General features: G+C 37.1%; 1 protein-coding gene across 4 annotated transcripts in view; it reads left to right on the top strand.

Moving 5' to 3' along the window:
- Nucleotides 1-15,250, top strand: part of slc35f3b (solute carrier family 35 member F3b) — an 84,433-nt gene that overhangs the window by 24,288 nt on the left and 44,895 nt on the right. For 2 of the 4 annotated variants that reach the window (XM_082154496.1, XM_082154497.1), the window contains exon 1: nt 14,174-14,506. The exons of 1 other annotated variant lie outside the window; for it this stretch is intronic. Coding sequence is in view for 1 of the 3 variants with exons in the window: in XM_082154495.1 (XP_082010621.1) it covers nt 14,395-14,506 (112 nt within the window). In the remaining 2 variants the exon portion in view is untranslated. Of the gene's footprint in view, nt 1-14,173; nt 14,507-15,250 lie in introns of those variants that run through there. One more of the 4 variants, XM_082154495.1, reaches the window with a different exon arrangement.

The raw sequence follows: 15,250 nt of genomic DNA, 5'->3' as shown, positions 1-15,250 counted from the left end.
GGAGCCTCACTTTCGATTTCAAAATGGCGGCTGCGTGAAATCAGCGTATGGCTCTCAATTAGAGGGCATTGCAGTTCCATTTTTCACCACAGATATACATTGTTAAAATTGTGGGGCGCTGGGGAGGACTCCGAGACTGGTTGCCCCGCTTAGTATCATAAGACATGCTTGCCGAATCCATGTGCCAAATTTTAATCTATCCTGATCACTTTACGACTTAAAATAGTCTAGAAAATCTGAAAAATATTTGTTGCAGAATGCTGAACACATTTACAATTTATTATTAATTATGCGTATATAGAGGTCTATTTTTGGATGAATATTTTGGTGGGGCACCGTCCCACCTGCTCTTTACAGACGACCAGCAGGACTTCAAATCTAAACTGCTGGGTCCCAGACTTTTATATCCAACAAAATATCATGCCAATTCCTAACTGTTTTATGCTGCAGTTTTGGTGAACTGCAGGCTAATTCATACAATCTCGTTTGATTGTTTTCGTACAACGTGCTTACAGCCCAATGACTTGTTTAGGGGTGGGGTTATGAGCTGATCTTCATGTTTTCCAAATAGTTGTTTGTTTTTGTACAATTCACATCGTACCAATTCATACGAAATCACCATTATGTTTCCCCGTGAGATCAGGTTCCTATCCAACACAATGGCAATTCATAACTATGCCACAATGACAATTCATAACTATTTTACATTTTGCAGAATTGGCGGCTAATTCTCATTACATTTTCGTACGATTTGCTTACATCTCACTGGCAGTTAAGTTTATGAATGGACCTTCTTACTTTTTTCTAAAAATCAGGCGTTTTCCTGCTTATTACATTGCACAAAATCATACAAAATGTCCACCTCAGAAAATATTTAGGTTTTCTTGTCATGGCTGCATTAGCAGCCCAATGGGGAAACTCGGGAAAAGGAAATGAGGAAATTAACGCAATGATGCAGACACATCAGATAAAGAAAGATAATAAATAATATAACAAGACAGGGAAGGCCACAGAATATCAATTTGACAGAGTTGGAGTGATGCGGAGGAGCGTTTGCATTTGAGTTTGGTTAAGTCTAACAGAACAGATGCAGAGCTTGATCCATTTAGTGTGGTTAATAATTAAAGCAAGGAATAAACTTGAGCCTGATGAAACCTGCTTATGTATACTCAATAAAGTCAAGTACAACACTGTAAATACACTAATACTGAAGTATCACATTTTTAGTTGTAATTGTTCTTTTTTATAATATGACCTAAAGAGAAATGGTTTAAAAGAATAGAAACAAACAGATCTAATGACAAAATTACATTTTATTTTCCTTTGTGACAGATGAGCCACAAAAGAATTAGATTGGCTCAAAGGGAAAGAAATGGTATTTTAGTCTTCACTTCACCACTGTTACTATTTTAGACCATTTCCTGGTCACATCTGAATTCATCCTATATGGACTGGCGCTAAACAGTCAACAGCAGATTACACACATCAGCACTGGCCCAGATAACAGCCTCTGGCTAATGTAACTCCTTCAAAATGACCATGCTTTCATGTCCAAATTATACCAGAGATCAAAAACTGTGTTATCTGCTGCACAGTTATTGGATTTTGTTACTAAAGAAGATTTATAATGCTTTTATCATTTCTATAAGTGATGTGTAATGGAAGCACCAAGACATAAGGTGAATTATTAAATTTAGATAATAAATCAAAAGTAGGGCTGTACACTTAATCAAATCGCAATATGGACTAGTGTCTGTGAATATTAAACTGCAAAAAAGGCCGCTATTTAAATATGAACACTGCATGTTCCCCTTGTGTCTGTTTGAATGGCACTTTTCTTTTTTTTAAATACGTTGATGTTTCAAGTTAAAAATAGTTTTAAACCACAGCCAATGGGTGTAAAGAGGTCTGATTGATTGATTACACCCAGTGATTCTCCCACTGTGTGTGGTAATAGTGTGTCCCAGTAGAAAACCACAAGCTGAGGCAACACCAGCAGGACATAGATAGCTGCTAATGACAGAACCTCTGTGTCAGAAGCGAACTTCTGCAAGCAAACAGTGAACTGAAACCTACAGTTCTGTACCCTACAACCCCAGAGCTGCAAGATTTATCAGGGAGAAGAGAGAGGGAAAGAGTTGGTTTTGGATTGTTTTCTGTTCTGTTTCCTATGTTTGCATTAGTTTCTATGGTGATTCATTGTTTTATTGATTCTCTGCACCTGTTTCTCGTTTCCTTTGATTGGTCTGCCATTGTATTTACAGCCCTGTGTTTGTTACGGTCTCAGATCTCATCATTACATAGTAGTTGTTCTGTTTACATATCCAGAAATCTGAGAAGTGTTATTTTAAAGGGGTGGTTGATTGTGATTTCACTTTTTTCATTTTAAATGGTGTGTAATGTTGCTGTTGGTGCATGAACAGTATCTGCAAAGTTGCTGCGCTGAAAGTTCAACGTAAGCAGAGATAACGTCTTTTAAAAATCAGGAAGTTTAATGCCTACAAAAACGACTCGAATGGGACTACAACGAGATACTTCCCGGGTTTTATACGTAACTAACCCATGCAAAAAAGGGGGCATGGCCATATTTCTGCGGCTTTGTCGAAGAGGAAGAGTTATAGTGGAGAGCTGTAGCCATGCCGTCGAAAGTGTGTTATTTTCACCCAGCTGCCAGGTCTTCTGTGTTCGGGCTTCATACGGACGCTGTAGTTCGTCAACAATGGCTAAAATTTATGTTTGATTATGTTCCTGAACATTTCAATCGTAATAGCTCATGTGCTGCGCATTTTACGGAAGACAGCTTCCAGAATCTCCACGAATTCAATGCCGGATTCAACAAGAAACTGTTACTAAAACATGAAGCAGTTCCAACTTTAAAACCAGAGGCAGCAGTTGTTGGGCCACAACCTGTAAGTAAGACTTACTAATGTTTGCATGTATAATTTCAGACGTAATGTTTTAGTTTTATCAAGGACGTAAACAATGCCAGCGCTGGCTTTAGTAGCCACTTACACGTACAAACGCGTACAAACATTTTGGACCTGAATTTGTAATTATGTACTAATTTTGTAAATGTATTTTCCATGTATATTTTATGACGTAATTTTTCGATTTGATCAAGAACGTAAACCAATGCCAACGCTGTTTGTTTATAGCCGATGCTATTTTGTGTGTATAAGACAAACGTGTATAAAGTTAAAAAAATTATATGTAATCGCAACAGCCAACTTCAGCTGCTGAAGTTAAAACAATAACTTAAAAAAACTGTATTACTCAGTCATTTATTCAGTTATATTAAATGTTTAATCAGGAGAAAACCGTATCTCAAAAGCTAACAAGCAGCAGTAGCATTTTCAAGTAACAGCGTATCGAAATTCTTATATAATAATAGTAGATTAGAATAGAATAGAAAAGAATAATAATAATAAAAAATTTTACCATTCAGAAACGTTTTGTAAGAGCCGTGTTTGCTGAGGTTGCTTGACTCTCTTCATTGCCGCTTTCTGGGTCTGATTCTGGCTCAAACTGATACGGCAGTATTGACACCATTATTTACATTGGACCGGAGCACATGCAACTTTCGCCCGTAAAGGTAATGGGCGTGAAGTTTCCGGACAACATGCACTATGCAGTTTAGCCAATTACAACACACCGGCCCAACTAACCAATCTGAGCCCATTGCCTGTTTCTGAGGGAGTGGTTTCATAGAATCAGGAAGTCAACCGGTCGTTCAAATGACAGAGGAGAATGCGGCTTACAATAAAGGTGAAATTTATGAAAAATAAGACAAAAAAAAAAACAAAAAAACCCTAAGACATGTTATATTGCACCCCATAAACACAATCATGGAAAGAAAAAAAGCAGTAAACCACCCCTTTAAGTTTGATCCATCTATCCCTTTTTGTTCCATTGCAAAGTTTTTGAAATGACAATCTCTTTTTGTGTTGATTTGATTCTTGGAACTCTGTTCTTCTGTCTTGTTGTGCATGTGAAAATTGTGTGGTGTGTGTAAAATTTTTAAATGTATGACAGTATAAAGGAGACAACATACAAAAACAACATACCAGTTCTATCCCAGTAGACCCTATTATAAATATCCAGAGAGAGATTTGCGTGTGTGTTCTGTCTCTCTTACTTATCTTTCTTACTCTCACTTATATCTTCTTATACTCTACTGTTTCTCAGAAGTTCCACTTTCTCCATATCATAGCACAGTCAGACTCTTCTGTCCTATGAAATCCAAGCCATCAGTTATTTATTTATTTGTATTTCTGTCTATTAAATCTCTCAGTTCTAGTGTTTCTGCCTTCACAGTCTGTGTTGCTCTAAAGACTAGATAAAATGAGTCCACAGCGCCCCCTACTGCTCTATTAGTGAAGATAAACTCTAGTAGTGGTTCTACTTCTGTGTTGTTTGCCTTTGTGCTTTTGTGTTTGTTTCGTTGGTTGGTTTCAAGCAATTATTAATTCATTGATTTGGGTTGAGTAGAACAGCAATCATTTGATTTAGCACATAATTATTTTACACATTGCATAGCTATAGATGCACCCACCAGATGTCCCTCTTGTGTTTACGGCTTCAGTCTTTAACATGCCTGTCTCTGCTCTGCATTATATTACATAATGCTGAACCCACTATGTGGCTACTGGCATACAGAGGAACAAAAGAAAAATATTACACAAAGAGAGACAAACAATAGAAATACACGACCTATTCCATTCCTTACAAAATGTCTCACTCAATAAAAGCATAATTCTACATTCTGTATTAATGCAAAGGGGGGTGTTCGTAATAGATTATGCTCTCTATTTGAGAGCTTTTTTGCCTGAGCATAACCTCAGTAATGGAGACAGTATGATTATGATTCACCTTATGCAATGCAATAAAGGTCTAGGAGTGTTGTGTGTTCTGAAAATTTGTAAAGGCAATTATAAATTGCATTTTTTTCTTTCTCGCAGACTCTGTCCTTAAGACACCATATTGAAAATGTCTGATATAACACATATGCATTGCTATTAGATGCTAATTTTTCTCATTGTCTTACAGCAGACATATTTGGCCCAGTCAGTTGTTATTATTATAAGTCAGGGAATCAGATATTGGACTTGCTTATTGAACTCTTTCATTCATCTTTCTGTGGACATGTTGCAGAGCAGAACATGAATATTTGAATATGAATTTGTTAGGTTAGGATCTTTGTTAGGTAAAGTATGCATTATCAAGCAGTCTCATGGGGGTTTGAGTCATTTTTTTATTTGATTTGCCTGTTTTTGTAACCCGCCTTTCTACAGACATCTTCTGTATCATATTAAATCAGGGAGAACGTGGAGGTCAACACAACATATATTTTCATATATTAGCCACTGTATCTGTCAACTGATTATGATCATCTTAAAGCTAGTTACATTTCTGGATCACTGTCAGTTTCAGGGTGATCTTTTACGTTTAACAGGACTTGTTTGTCGCAGCCTTTTACATCAATTTTGAAACAAGCTTGTCTTGACCAGTAAAAATACTTCTGCTGACCCGAGGGCATGACAATGTGAAGAGATCAGTCAGTTTTGATCAATTTAATGCATCCTTGCAGATAGATAGATTGTGAGAGTTACTATAACATTTTCTAGAGTTAGTAAAGAATTATTTAGGTCATGTTGTTCAAAAAAATTTGCCTAAATGCCATACATGTTTGGAACTACATAAAGGGGAATTTTGCTTTTTATTTTTCTATTTGTCAACTATTCCTTTAACAGTATGAGGATAATAATAGCCACTGCAAACCATCAATAAACTCAGCAATGAGATTATAGGGATGCAGATATTTATGCCCACACGTTTGAGTTTAGGAGGGGCTTTGTGGGTACTGAAGTGTAGGAGGCTGATGCTGTATGTTTTCATGTTTTGCATACTCATCCATATTACTCTCTCACAGTATCTCTCTCCCACCAACTTCCCCCTCTCTCTTCTCTTCACTATGTACATTAGTTACAGTATGCTTGAGTGAATATGCAATAAAGACTAGATGTTGTTGTTGTTTTTTTATAAAAGTGTCAGTCTGAAGAAATCTGGACCCATGAGAATGAACTCCTCTAGCCTGCATGCACTGGTGCACGCATGTTCATGAATCGAGTTTGTTCTTTTATTTTCTGAGTAGTAAATAATAGATAAGCTGTCGTGACCAAGCGAGGCTTCCCTCCACCCACTCAAATAATGGTAGTTTCTGGTGTGCTTCCCAGCAAGCAGATCCACTTCACAATGCAGTGCACACACAATGCCCACACAGTTGGCAAATGACTGTCAAAATAAGAATGTTTTCCAAAACCAACATTCATTTACATTGTTTTTTAAAGACTTCTTAAAAATCAAATAGCAGTGTTGTGGTTCCTTTTCAAGGAAACGCAATGCTGCGTCATGATGTTGATGCTATGAGAACGCCCCCATGTGTTATCGGTGTCTGAAGCCTGCGTGGAAACATGGCAATTGATTGGCAGACGGCAGTTCTATGACGTCACATGGAGCGCTCCTAAGTACATAAGGGTGCCTGCATTAGACGCCATCAGCCTTTTTTGTCTTCAGGATCTGCTTGTCTATAGTGTGTGCTTGTGAAGATATCACCTGTCAATGGGACCAGTTTAGAGTGTGTATCACCCTACTATGACGTTGATGCGCACAAACTCGGCGGGACTGCGGATAAACTGGTGGAAGAGTTTGACAAGGGAGTTCCCCTTTTTCAAGCTTTCCCAGACAGCTCTATTGCTATCATGGTGGCGAAGCCCATTCGGTGGCTGATTCCACCTGAATCAGAGCATATTGTGTGTAAGGTATCTAGTTCTGAGGGATTAGACTCAAAGAGAGTTAAGGCGGATTTTATAAATAAACCACATCCTCCTCTGCCCACATACAATTCTCTGAGCCTTTATTTCTCCTGTATTTCGCTAGGAGACCCTTGCTTAACACTTCCATCCTGCAGGGGCTTAGGCATAGAGTTTAGACTAATGTTTGGAGTTTGGACTAATTCATATCGGGCCCTATTTTAACGATCTGAAACGCAAGTATCAAGCGCGAAACGCAAGTAACTTTGTGGGCGGGTCTTGCTATTATACCGGCGGGATAAATGACTCTTGCGCCCGACGCAAATCTAAAATGGGTTGGTCTGAAGTAGCTTCATTATTCATAGGTGTGGTTTGGGCGTAACGTGAAATAAACCAATCAGAGCGACAACTCACATTCCCTTTAAGAGCAGGCGCGCTTGTTCATGGCGGATTGCTATTATAACGGCAGATTTGCCAGGCGCACGCCTGGAGCGGTTCACAGCCGAGGAGACCGACGTTCTTATCAGGGCTGTAAAACACAGAGAAGTGACATTGTATGGGGATGGGAGAAACCCACCCAAATTAGCTTCGGTTAAAAAGGCGCATTAAAATTTGGGTAAATGTGTAAGCTAGATTTATGTCTATTTTTTCACATCTTCATGGACACAACAATGATTTCCCTCATGTGTTAATATTTTGCCTTGTAATAATGTATGGTTTTCTAAAAATGAGAACTGCTGTGTACACTGTGTGTAGATGAGATAAGCAAAGTGCATGCGCGTTTTGCACACGCTACATTATGGCCAAGCATGCGCCCTTAAAATAGCATATGAATAACATGCGCCACTGACTTTAGACTAGGTTTTTCCTGGTCTGTGGCGGAATTGTTTTCTAAACCTGCAAAATAGCACCAGGGAACGTTTGCGCCGGAACACGCCTCCACTTTGCGCTGAACCGCCCCCGGGAGCGCAAATGCATTACCTAGTTTACCGACGTGCATCTGTGGAGGGAAAAGTCCGCTGTGCGCGGGTGCAAAATAGGAATGATACATGCGTCGGTGTACGAAGTCAATTGCGCTGGGTGCAAGATAGGGCCCATCGTCTTAACTGTATGAATTAAATGTAAATTGATTCATGTTAAAGATACAAAAGTTATTCAGTCAAATTCAGTGAGTTTCTTATTAACATTAATGAAACAGAGGCCAATGTCCCTTTAAGAATGAATGTGATATACTGTTACACATCAAAATTTTCTGTGTAAATTTTTTTCGGTTTATGTAGTATTAACATTTACATAGCATCAATGTGGTTTCTTCCTTCCTAGTTTCCTGTTTTAAAATGCAATATGTCAACAAATATTTTTTTTTTTTTTGCTGGCCTGGTCAGGCCTCTAGTTTCACCACCATAATGTTCATTCTAAAGGTGGGACCAAGTCATTGTTTTGCAAGTCACAAGTCAGTTTCGAGTCTTTGCATTCAAGTCCCGAGTCAAGACAGACAAGTCCCGAGTCAAGACAGACAAGTCCCAAGTCAAGTCCCGAGTCAAGACAGGCAAGTCCAAGTCAAGTTTAAGCTTCAAGTCTTAAACAAGTCATTAGTGCTTTTTGCACAAATTAGTGTCTCAGTGTTAATTACTATAGTAAATTAAACGTATATTAATTTATATCAGGAAGGCTTTTAAAATATGTTCATGACTTAGCAGTTAAATTTCATGATTGCGATACAATTTTCACTAAGGGCACCCATCTATCTCAGTTCAATTTAGGGATTGTTCTTAGTTATGTGTGACCATATAAGGAAAAGGCAGTGAAAAAAAACTATTTTATTGGTTACAGAGTAACAAAGGCAAAATCATTTCATTAAAATAACTGCTACACATTTTGTATGTGTGTGAGAACGAATGTGTCTATGAGTGTATCTAAGCCATTATTTGGAACCTAAAATAAACAGAATAAGAACTTTAGTTTTAAAACTTAACTAAATTAAAATGAATCGTGATTTGCTATACATTAAGTTTAAAATATTGAGTTCCTGGTTAAATTATTTTGTTAACGCGACAGTAATTGTAGAACATTCCTATTTCCATGGCGAAGTGTGTGTCACGTGAAACTTTTTGGGGCTACGTGCCTGTCATATTTACAAAACGTAAATCCATCCATTTCTCCCGAAAGACATGTCAGTGAGTGGCTTGGTGAAGATTTTATAGTTCCCTATAGGCTAAAATGTGCGTTTGTTGGGGGGGGGTGGGGGGGGGGGGGGTATGAGAAGACTTGTCTCAAAATTATTTGAAAGGTTTATTATTTCCGCTTAGCCTATTAATTGACATCAGTGTGTGGTTTTTTTTTTTTGTTTTTTTTATTATAAATGGTTCGCTAGTACTTGTGTATTTAAATGGCAAAAAAAAAAAAAAAATGTATTTGGTTGAAAACTGTCTGAACGTGTGATAAATGACAACTGACAAGCGCTGCTGAAGTGCCAAAGCTCAGTGCCAAAAGTGCGAAAGCAGTAATCAGCGCTGTGATCATGCGTCAATGATACAGTGTTATACAACAGTGATTACAACTCTGATCTGTGGTTTTAGAAGGTAGGTCAAGTCGCGAGTCATTGTTGTCAAAGACAAAGTGAGTCGCAAGTCATCTGATTATGTCAAGTCGAGTCGCAAGTCATCAAATTTGGGACTCGGTTCCAAGTCAAGTCCAAGTCATGCGACTCAAGTCCACACCCCTGATATATACAGTTGTGGTCAGAATTAATGGCACCCCTGGTAAATATGATACAAAATTTCTGTAAAAAAGAAATGTTGGTGGTGCTTCTCTTCAGTTCAGCCCACTCATTTTCTATAGGGTTCAGTTTAGGGGACTGGGACAGTCATGGCAGAAGCTTCATTTTGTGCTCAGTTACCCATTTTTGTTTCGATTTTGATGTTTGTTTTGGACCGTTGTCCTGATGGAAGATCCAACCACGGGCCATTATAAGATTCCTAGCAGAGGCAGTCATAGATTTTTTATCTGTTGTATGTATATATATACATACAAGTGTGTGTTTGTTTGTTGTGTGTGTGTGTGTGTGTGTGTGTGTGTGTGTGTGTGTGTGTGTGTGTGTGTGTGTGTGTGTGTGTGTGTGTGTGTGTGTGTGTGTGTGTGTGTGTGTGTGTGTGTGTGTGTGTGTGTGTGTGTGTAATTTTTTTTCATCAAATGCTAAATTTCCTTAGAACGTAAATTTGCAATAATATCTGGAAAATGGTGCATATGGCAGAAAATTTTATTTTCCTTTAATCGACTTATTCTTACTGATTTACTAATGTTTTTTATAAATAGTTGTACATCATTTTTAATTATTATATTTATCATTTCACGTGTATCTATTTTTTTTATTAATATATATATATATATGATTTTTAATTAATAGTCAAGCATCATGGAGACGAAATACTGCAAGCAAGTATGCATATTTAGATAAAAGCAGTGATGAATCTACACAAAAGGAAGGAAGGAAGGAAGGAAGGAAGGAAGGAAGGAAGGAAGGAAGGAAGGAAGGAAGGAAGGAAGGAAGGAAGGAAGGAAGGAAGGAAGGAAGGAAGGAAGGAAGGAAGGAAGGAAGGAAGGAAGGAAGGAAGGAAGGAAGGAAGGAAGGAAGGAAGGAAGGAAGGAAGGAAGGAAGGAAGGAAGGAAGGAAGGAAGGAAGGAAGGAAGGAAGGAAGGAAGGAAGGAAGGAAGGAAGGAAGGAAGGAAGGAAGGAAGGAAGGAAGGAAGGAAGGAAGGAAGGTAAAATTCTGATGCTGTCACTATATGTGTCCAAAAACCCACTCATCAAGTTTCATATAAAGATGATAATAATTAAAACATAGCTAGAAGGCAGTAACTTTACATGATTTAGATTCCTTTTAAGCTGATCGTTTATGGTCATTAACTGGTACAAACTGGTCCAGACGGTTGATTAGCTGGACTTCCAGCTGGTGGACCTAGTTTCAACCATTTTGATCAACTGATTAATAAAGGTTTCAAAAGGGGGTTTTCACAGGGATACCATATAGAAGAACAATTTTTGGTTCCACAAAGAATCTTTCAGGCAAAAGTTCTTAAAATAACCATTTTTTCTTGGTTTGAAGAACATTTTAAAAATCTTAATCTAATAAAGAACCTTTTGTGCATTGGAAGGGTTCCATGGATGTCAAAGTTTCTTCATGGAACCATCAGTTCAAATAAAGAACCTTTATTTTTAAGAGTGTAGAGCTTATAAACTCAAATGAACCAGCAAAACCAGCTGCTGTGTTCCAAAACCAGCTTGACCATCTTAAAGATTAAGTGTCAAAGCACTGGAGTGGCATAAAACTATCTGTTTTATTTGACTGATGTTACTGGGGCTGAAAGTTATTTTAAATCGTCATTATCTTTTAAGTTCTTTTATTTATTTATTAATTATTCTGTTTGTGTACAATGGTGCAGAAATTACAAGCTTCACCTTTAAAGCCATGTCTCTAATGCACTGAACTCTAACACAATGTCAAGACCATCATTCATGAAATGTATTGCAGAATGTCAAAATGGGAGTGTCTAATAAAATCATCCTTCCATGACGCTATCTGCAGTATTTTTCATGTGGAGGCCTAAGTGACACGTGACCTTTGTGACTCATGATGGATCACAGGTATATATTCCACTCCAGAGATCCTGTTCTGGTGTCTGTCATGATGTTCCATGTTCGTTTTAAATCATGTGTAGTCATTCAACTTTAAACACATCCTAGCTGTGATGAAAGCAGGAGTGGAAAATGTTCAGGATTCCAGTACATAAAGGAGAGAGAGGAGGAAGGTAAATGGGAAGGTTAGAGTCTTGGAGGAGTCTCTCTTGTTCCAGTTAAAGTCAGGATTAAATCTTCTTTTAGGGTTCTGGAAGGTGAATAATTTCTCACAGAAGGAAGGGAACACTCTCTCCTGATCTCTTTCTCTCCGCAGTGCTGTAAGTTTGAATGGGAATTTCCTGTCTCCTGTTGTTGTCCCTCTGCAGTGTTTCAAACACAGCTCGGAATGAGGTGTATATATGGTATCATTCTACCAGGATCAACTATGTATACCGTATATATATAATTTTTTTTAAAAAATTTTTTATTATTATTATTATTTTCAGTTTGGGCAGGTTGTAGGGCTGCTCGATTTTAGCAAAAAATCATAGTCACGATTATTTTGGTCAATATTGAAATCACAATTATTTTACATGATTATGGGTAATATGATCAAAGTCTCAGTTACATTCAAGTTATTTTAAGGCATGAATAATTTTTTAGCAAGGAAAAAACACATAAATATGTCATTTTGGTGATCAAAGATGAGTTTTAAGTGATAATATGATTAAGCAGGGGGACTTTCAGATAAAACCGACTGTGTTTATGAGAATACTTGGCACTGTAGGCTATTTGACCGTTTAGGCGTGTATCCGAAGCCCACATATACTTCGCATTTATGTGTTCAGCTCAGTCTCGGAGCGCACACAGAAAGCCGCTTGGAGAACAGTGTCTATTTGCTTCTTAATGTGCTTTTATTGAAACGGTTTAATATCAAGCACGTCCTCAGGTTTAGCAACAGTACATTGCATTTTACAACACTCACTTATTTGGCGGATTTGGTTGTTTGAAAAGTTCAGGTTTTAGGGAAGAACGAAAAACACAAATAATTGTTTAACTTCGATTATCTTATTTTCATAAATGTTGGAAGCCATAATTGAAAGTGGAAAATTGATTACAAATAAATTCCACAGTCCTAGCAGGTTGTCACAATTATATCTGGGCAGATATTTTTTTTTATTTAAAGGTTATAATTTTGTTGTCACAAAAGGTCAGTATGTGTTAAATTAACTGTATATTTTCCCCCTTTGCAATAATGGCGCAGAGGTGTAAACAGTACCTGAAAACCATACTTTAAAAAGTATAGTAAAAGTAAAAGTAGAGATACCTTACAGTGATTAAATTATTCCATTACAAATTACGAGTCACCCAGTGGCATAGCGTCTGGGAATGGACGTGCATATGGGCCCGGGCGGATTAGGGGTCTACAGCGAGGACAATAAATCAAAGTCGACACAACAGCCTCTTAAACGTCTACAAACACTCAAGTCTCAGTTAAGCTCAAGTGCCCCTAAAGGCCATAAATAAACCAATATCCTTCTAAATGGTCACTTCAATTTAACAGAAAAATTAAATAATGTTAAGTCAAATTAAATAGTCAAAGCCCACTTGCACTGGATGTGCTGGTTTGGGCTTCATCAGCAGCTGCTGCCATTTCCTCATCTCAAATATGAAAAACCTGCGATTCAGCAACTACACCTGCTAATGCACTCACATTCGCTTAAAGTAGCCTTGTTGACAAGTTTTGGTGAGTAAAAGCAAAACGCTTAAGATGTAGTACATGCAATGCCCTGTAGATGGCGCTATCACTTACTTTGTAGCAGATATAAACTGCTGCAAAATAAGTTACAGTAGGTGCCATGCCAAAATGTAACAATTAATGGCATTACTCATCACAAATCTGTTGGAGTAAATAGTATGTAGTCAAGTAGACTAGAGAGTGAAAGTGACTGATACTCTGATACAAAGTTGCCAAAAAAGATACTTAAGTACAGTAACTAATTACATTTACTCAAATACTTTACACCACTGTAATGGCAAAAATGCTCAGTGATAGTGTGACAATTATCCCCACTTTATCCTATACGCATTTCTTGTTACCTCAATTAATTCATTTAAATAAATTATATATATATATATATATATATATATATATATATATATATATATATATATATATATATATATATATATGAATTAGGCCTATATCTAATTAAAAAACACTTTTAAAAAACTTGATACATTTGGAAATAAAAGCAGTATTTTAAAGAAATGTATTATTATTATAATTATTATTTTAATTTAAATTGAAAACTATTATTAATATTATTTTATTTTCTGTTCGGTTAACAAATTGTATTTGTGTTTATGGCAATGATGTTTTCTTTTTGTAATTATTATTATATTATTATTATAATTTGAAAAATATTACAAATATATAGGCTATATTAAAATAATTCAATAATAAAAAATTATGTTAAAAAATTATTTATTATAATCATTAAATATAATCATTATTCATTGTTTCAATTTAAAAAAATATTTTATATATATATATTCCAGTTTTATATTCCAAAGGGTTCGTGTGTTTGTTGTGTAGGGCAGGCTATGTCTCAATTTTTTATATGTATTTTTTTTTTTTTTTTTTTTTCGTGGTTAAACACTTGACTTAGGTCTTACATTTACATTAGTGAAGATAAAGAAGGTTAACATGCTAGTACAGCGACGCAGCTGGCAGAATCAACATCATTGCAGAGGTTTATATACCTAAGCCTTTAAAACTCCTGTGCAAATCTGTATAGGGCAGAAGAAATGAACTGCAGCACTGTGACTGTCCCGCGTGGAGCATGTAGGCTATACCGCAGAGTGTTTAGTGGGAGGGGAGAGCAGAGATCAGGGGTAACGTTAGAGGAGGCGCACGATACATCGAGAGCAGTTCGGAAACAATCAGCTTTAGGGATGTAGTCGATGCGGCTTGAGCTCCGTCTGTCCGAGCTCGTCAATATGAAGAAACATTCGGCCCGGGTCGCGCCGCTGTCCGCCTGTAACAGTCCGGTGCTCACCCTGACCAAAGTGAGAGGTACGTGCGCAACGGGCTCCGTCCGCAACACGATTCGAGATTTAACCTCATTCTGTTCGGCGGTCTGCTTTCTTTCATGTCTTAAGGCGCAGTTGAGTGTGCTTGGATTCTATAGTCTTTGTAATTTAAATCGAACTGTAGCGCATCCGCAAAATAAGCTAATTTTACGGAGTAACACCTAATGTCTCCTTTGGCTTTACGCATCACATTGCAGATGTTTAGCTGTTCTCTGCGCTATTTATGGTCAGAATATAAACAGATTATTGTTGAGGTTAAAAATGCATCACATACAAGACATTTGCATTCATTCAAAGCCTAAAGACATGCCTATATGTTTTTGTTTGTATTGTGTGTGTGTGTCATAATTTGGTATCAATCCTTATCTGATCATACAAGAACCATGTCAAATTTTGTGGAATTATTATTATGATGTCTTCCAAATTATGATAGAAATTCCTTTAGAAATTTTTACATGGATTTAAGAGAGGAAGATTATCTATTATTTTCATCGAACGATTCATTCCTTCAGTCCAGAAGATGATGCAAAATGAGCATCTGCTTGTTACTGCAGACAGAAACTTAAAAGAAACACTTCAAGCTGTTGGCTTCCTGTCACTATAGTGGAGACAGTTAAATTACTGGAAAACTGCAGATTATGTTTTACTTGTTGTTATATATAAGCACTCAGTCATTAATATGCCAGCTGCCAGAAACGATATCGTGAGGCAATTTGGTAACTATTGT

Source organism: Leuciscus leuciscus (assembly GCF_965113295.1).
Source record: "Leuciscus leuciscus genome assembly, chromosome: 22".
Lineage (NCBI taxonomy): Eukaryota > Metazoa > Chordata > Actinopteri > Cypriniformes > Leuciscidae > Leuciscus > Leuciscus leuciscus.
Note: the sequence above shows the minus strand (reverse complement) of the source record. Positions and strands in the feature narration are given on the sequence as shown.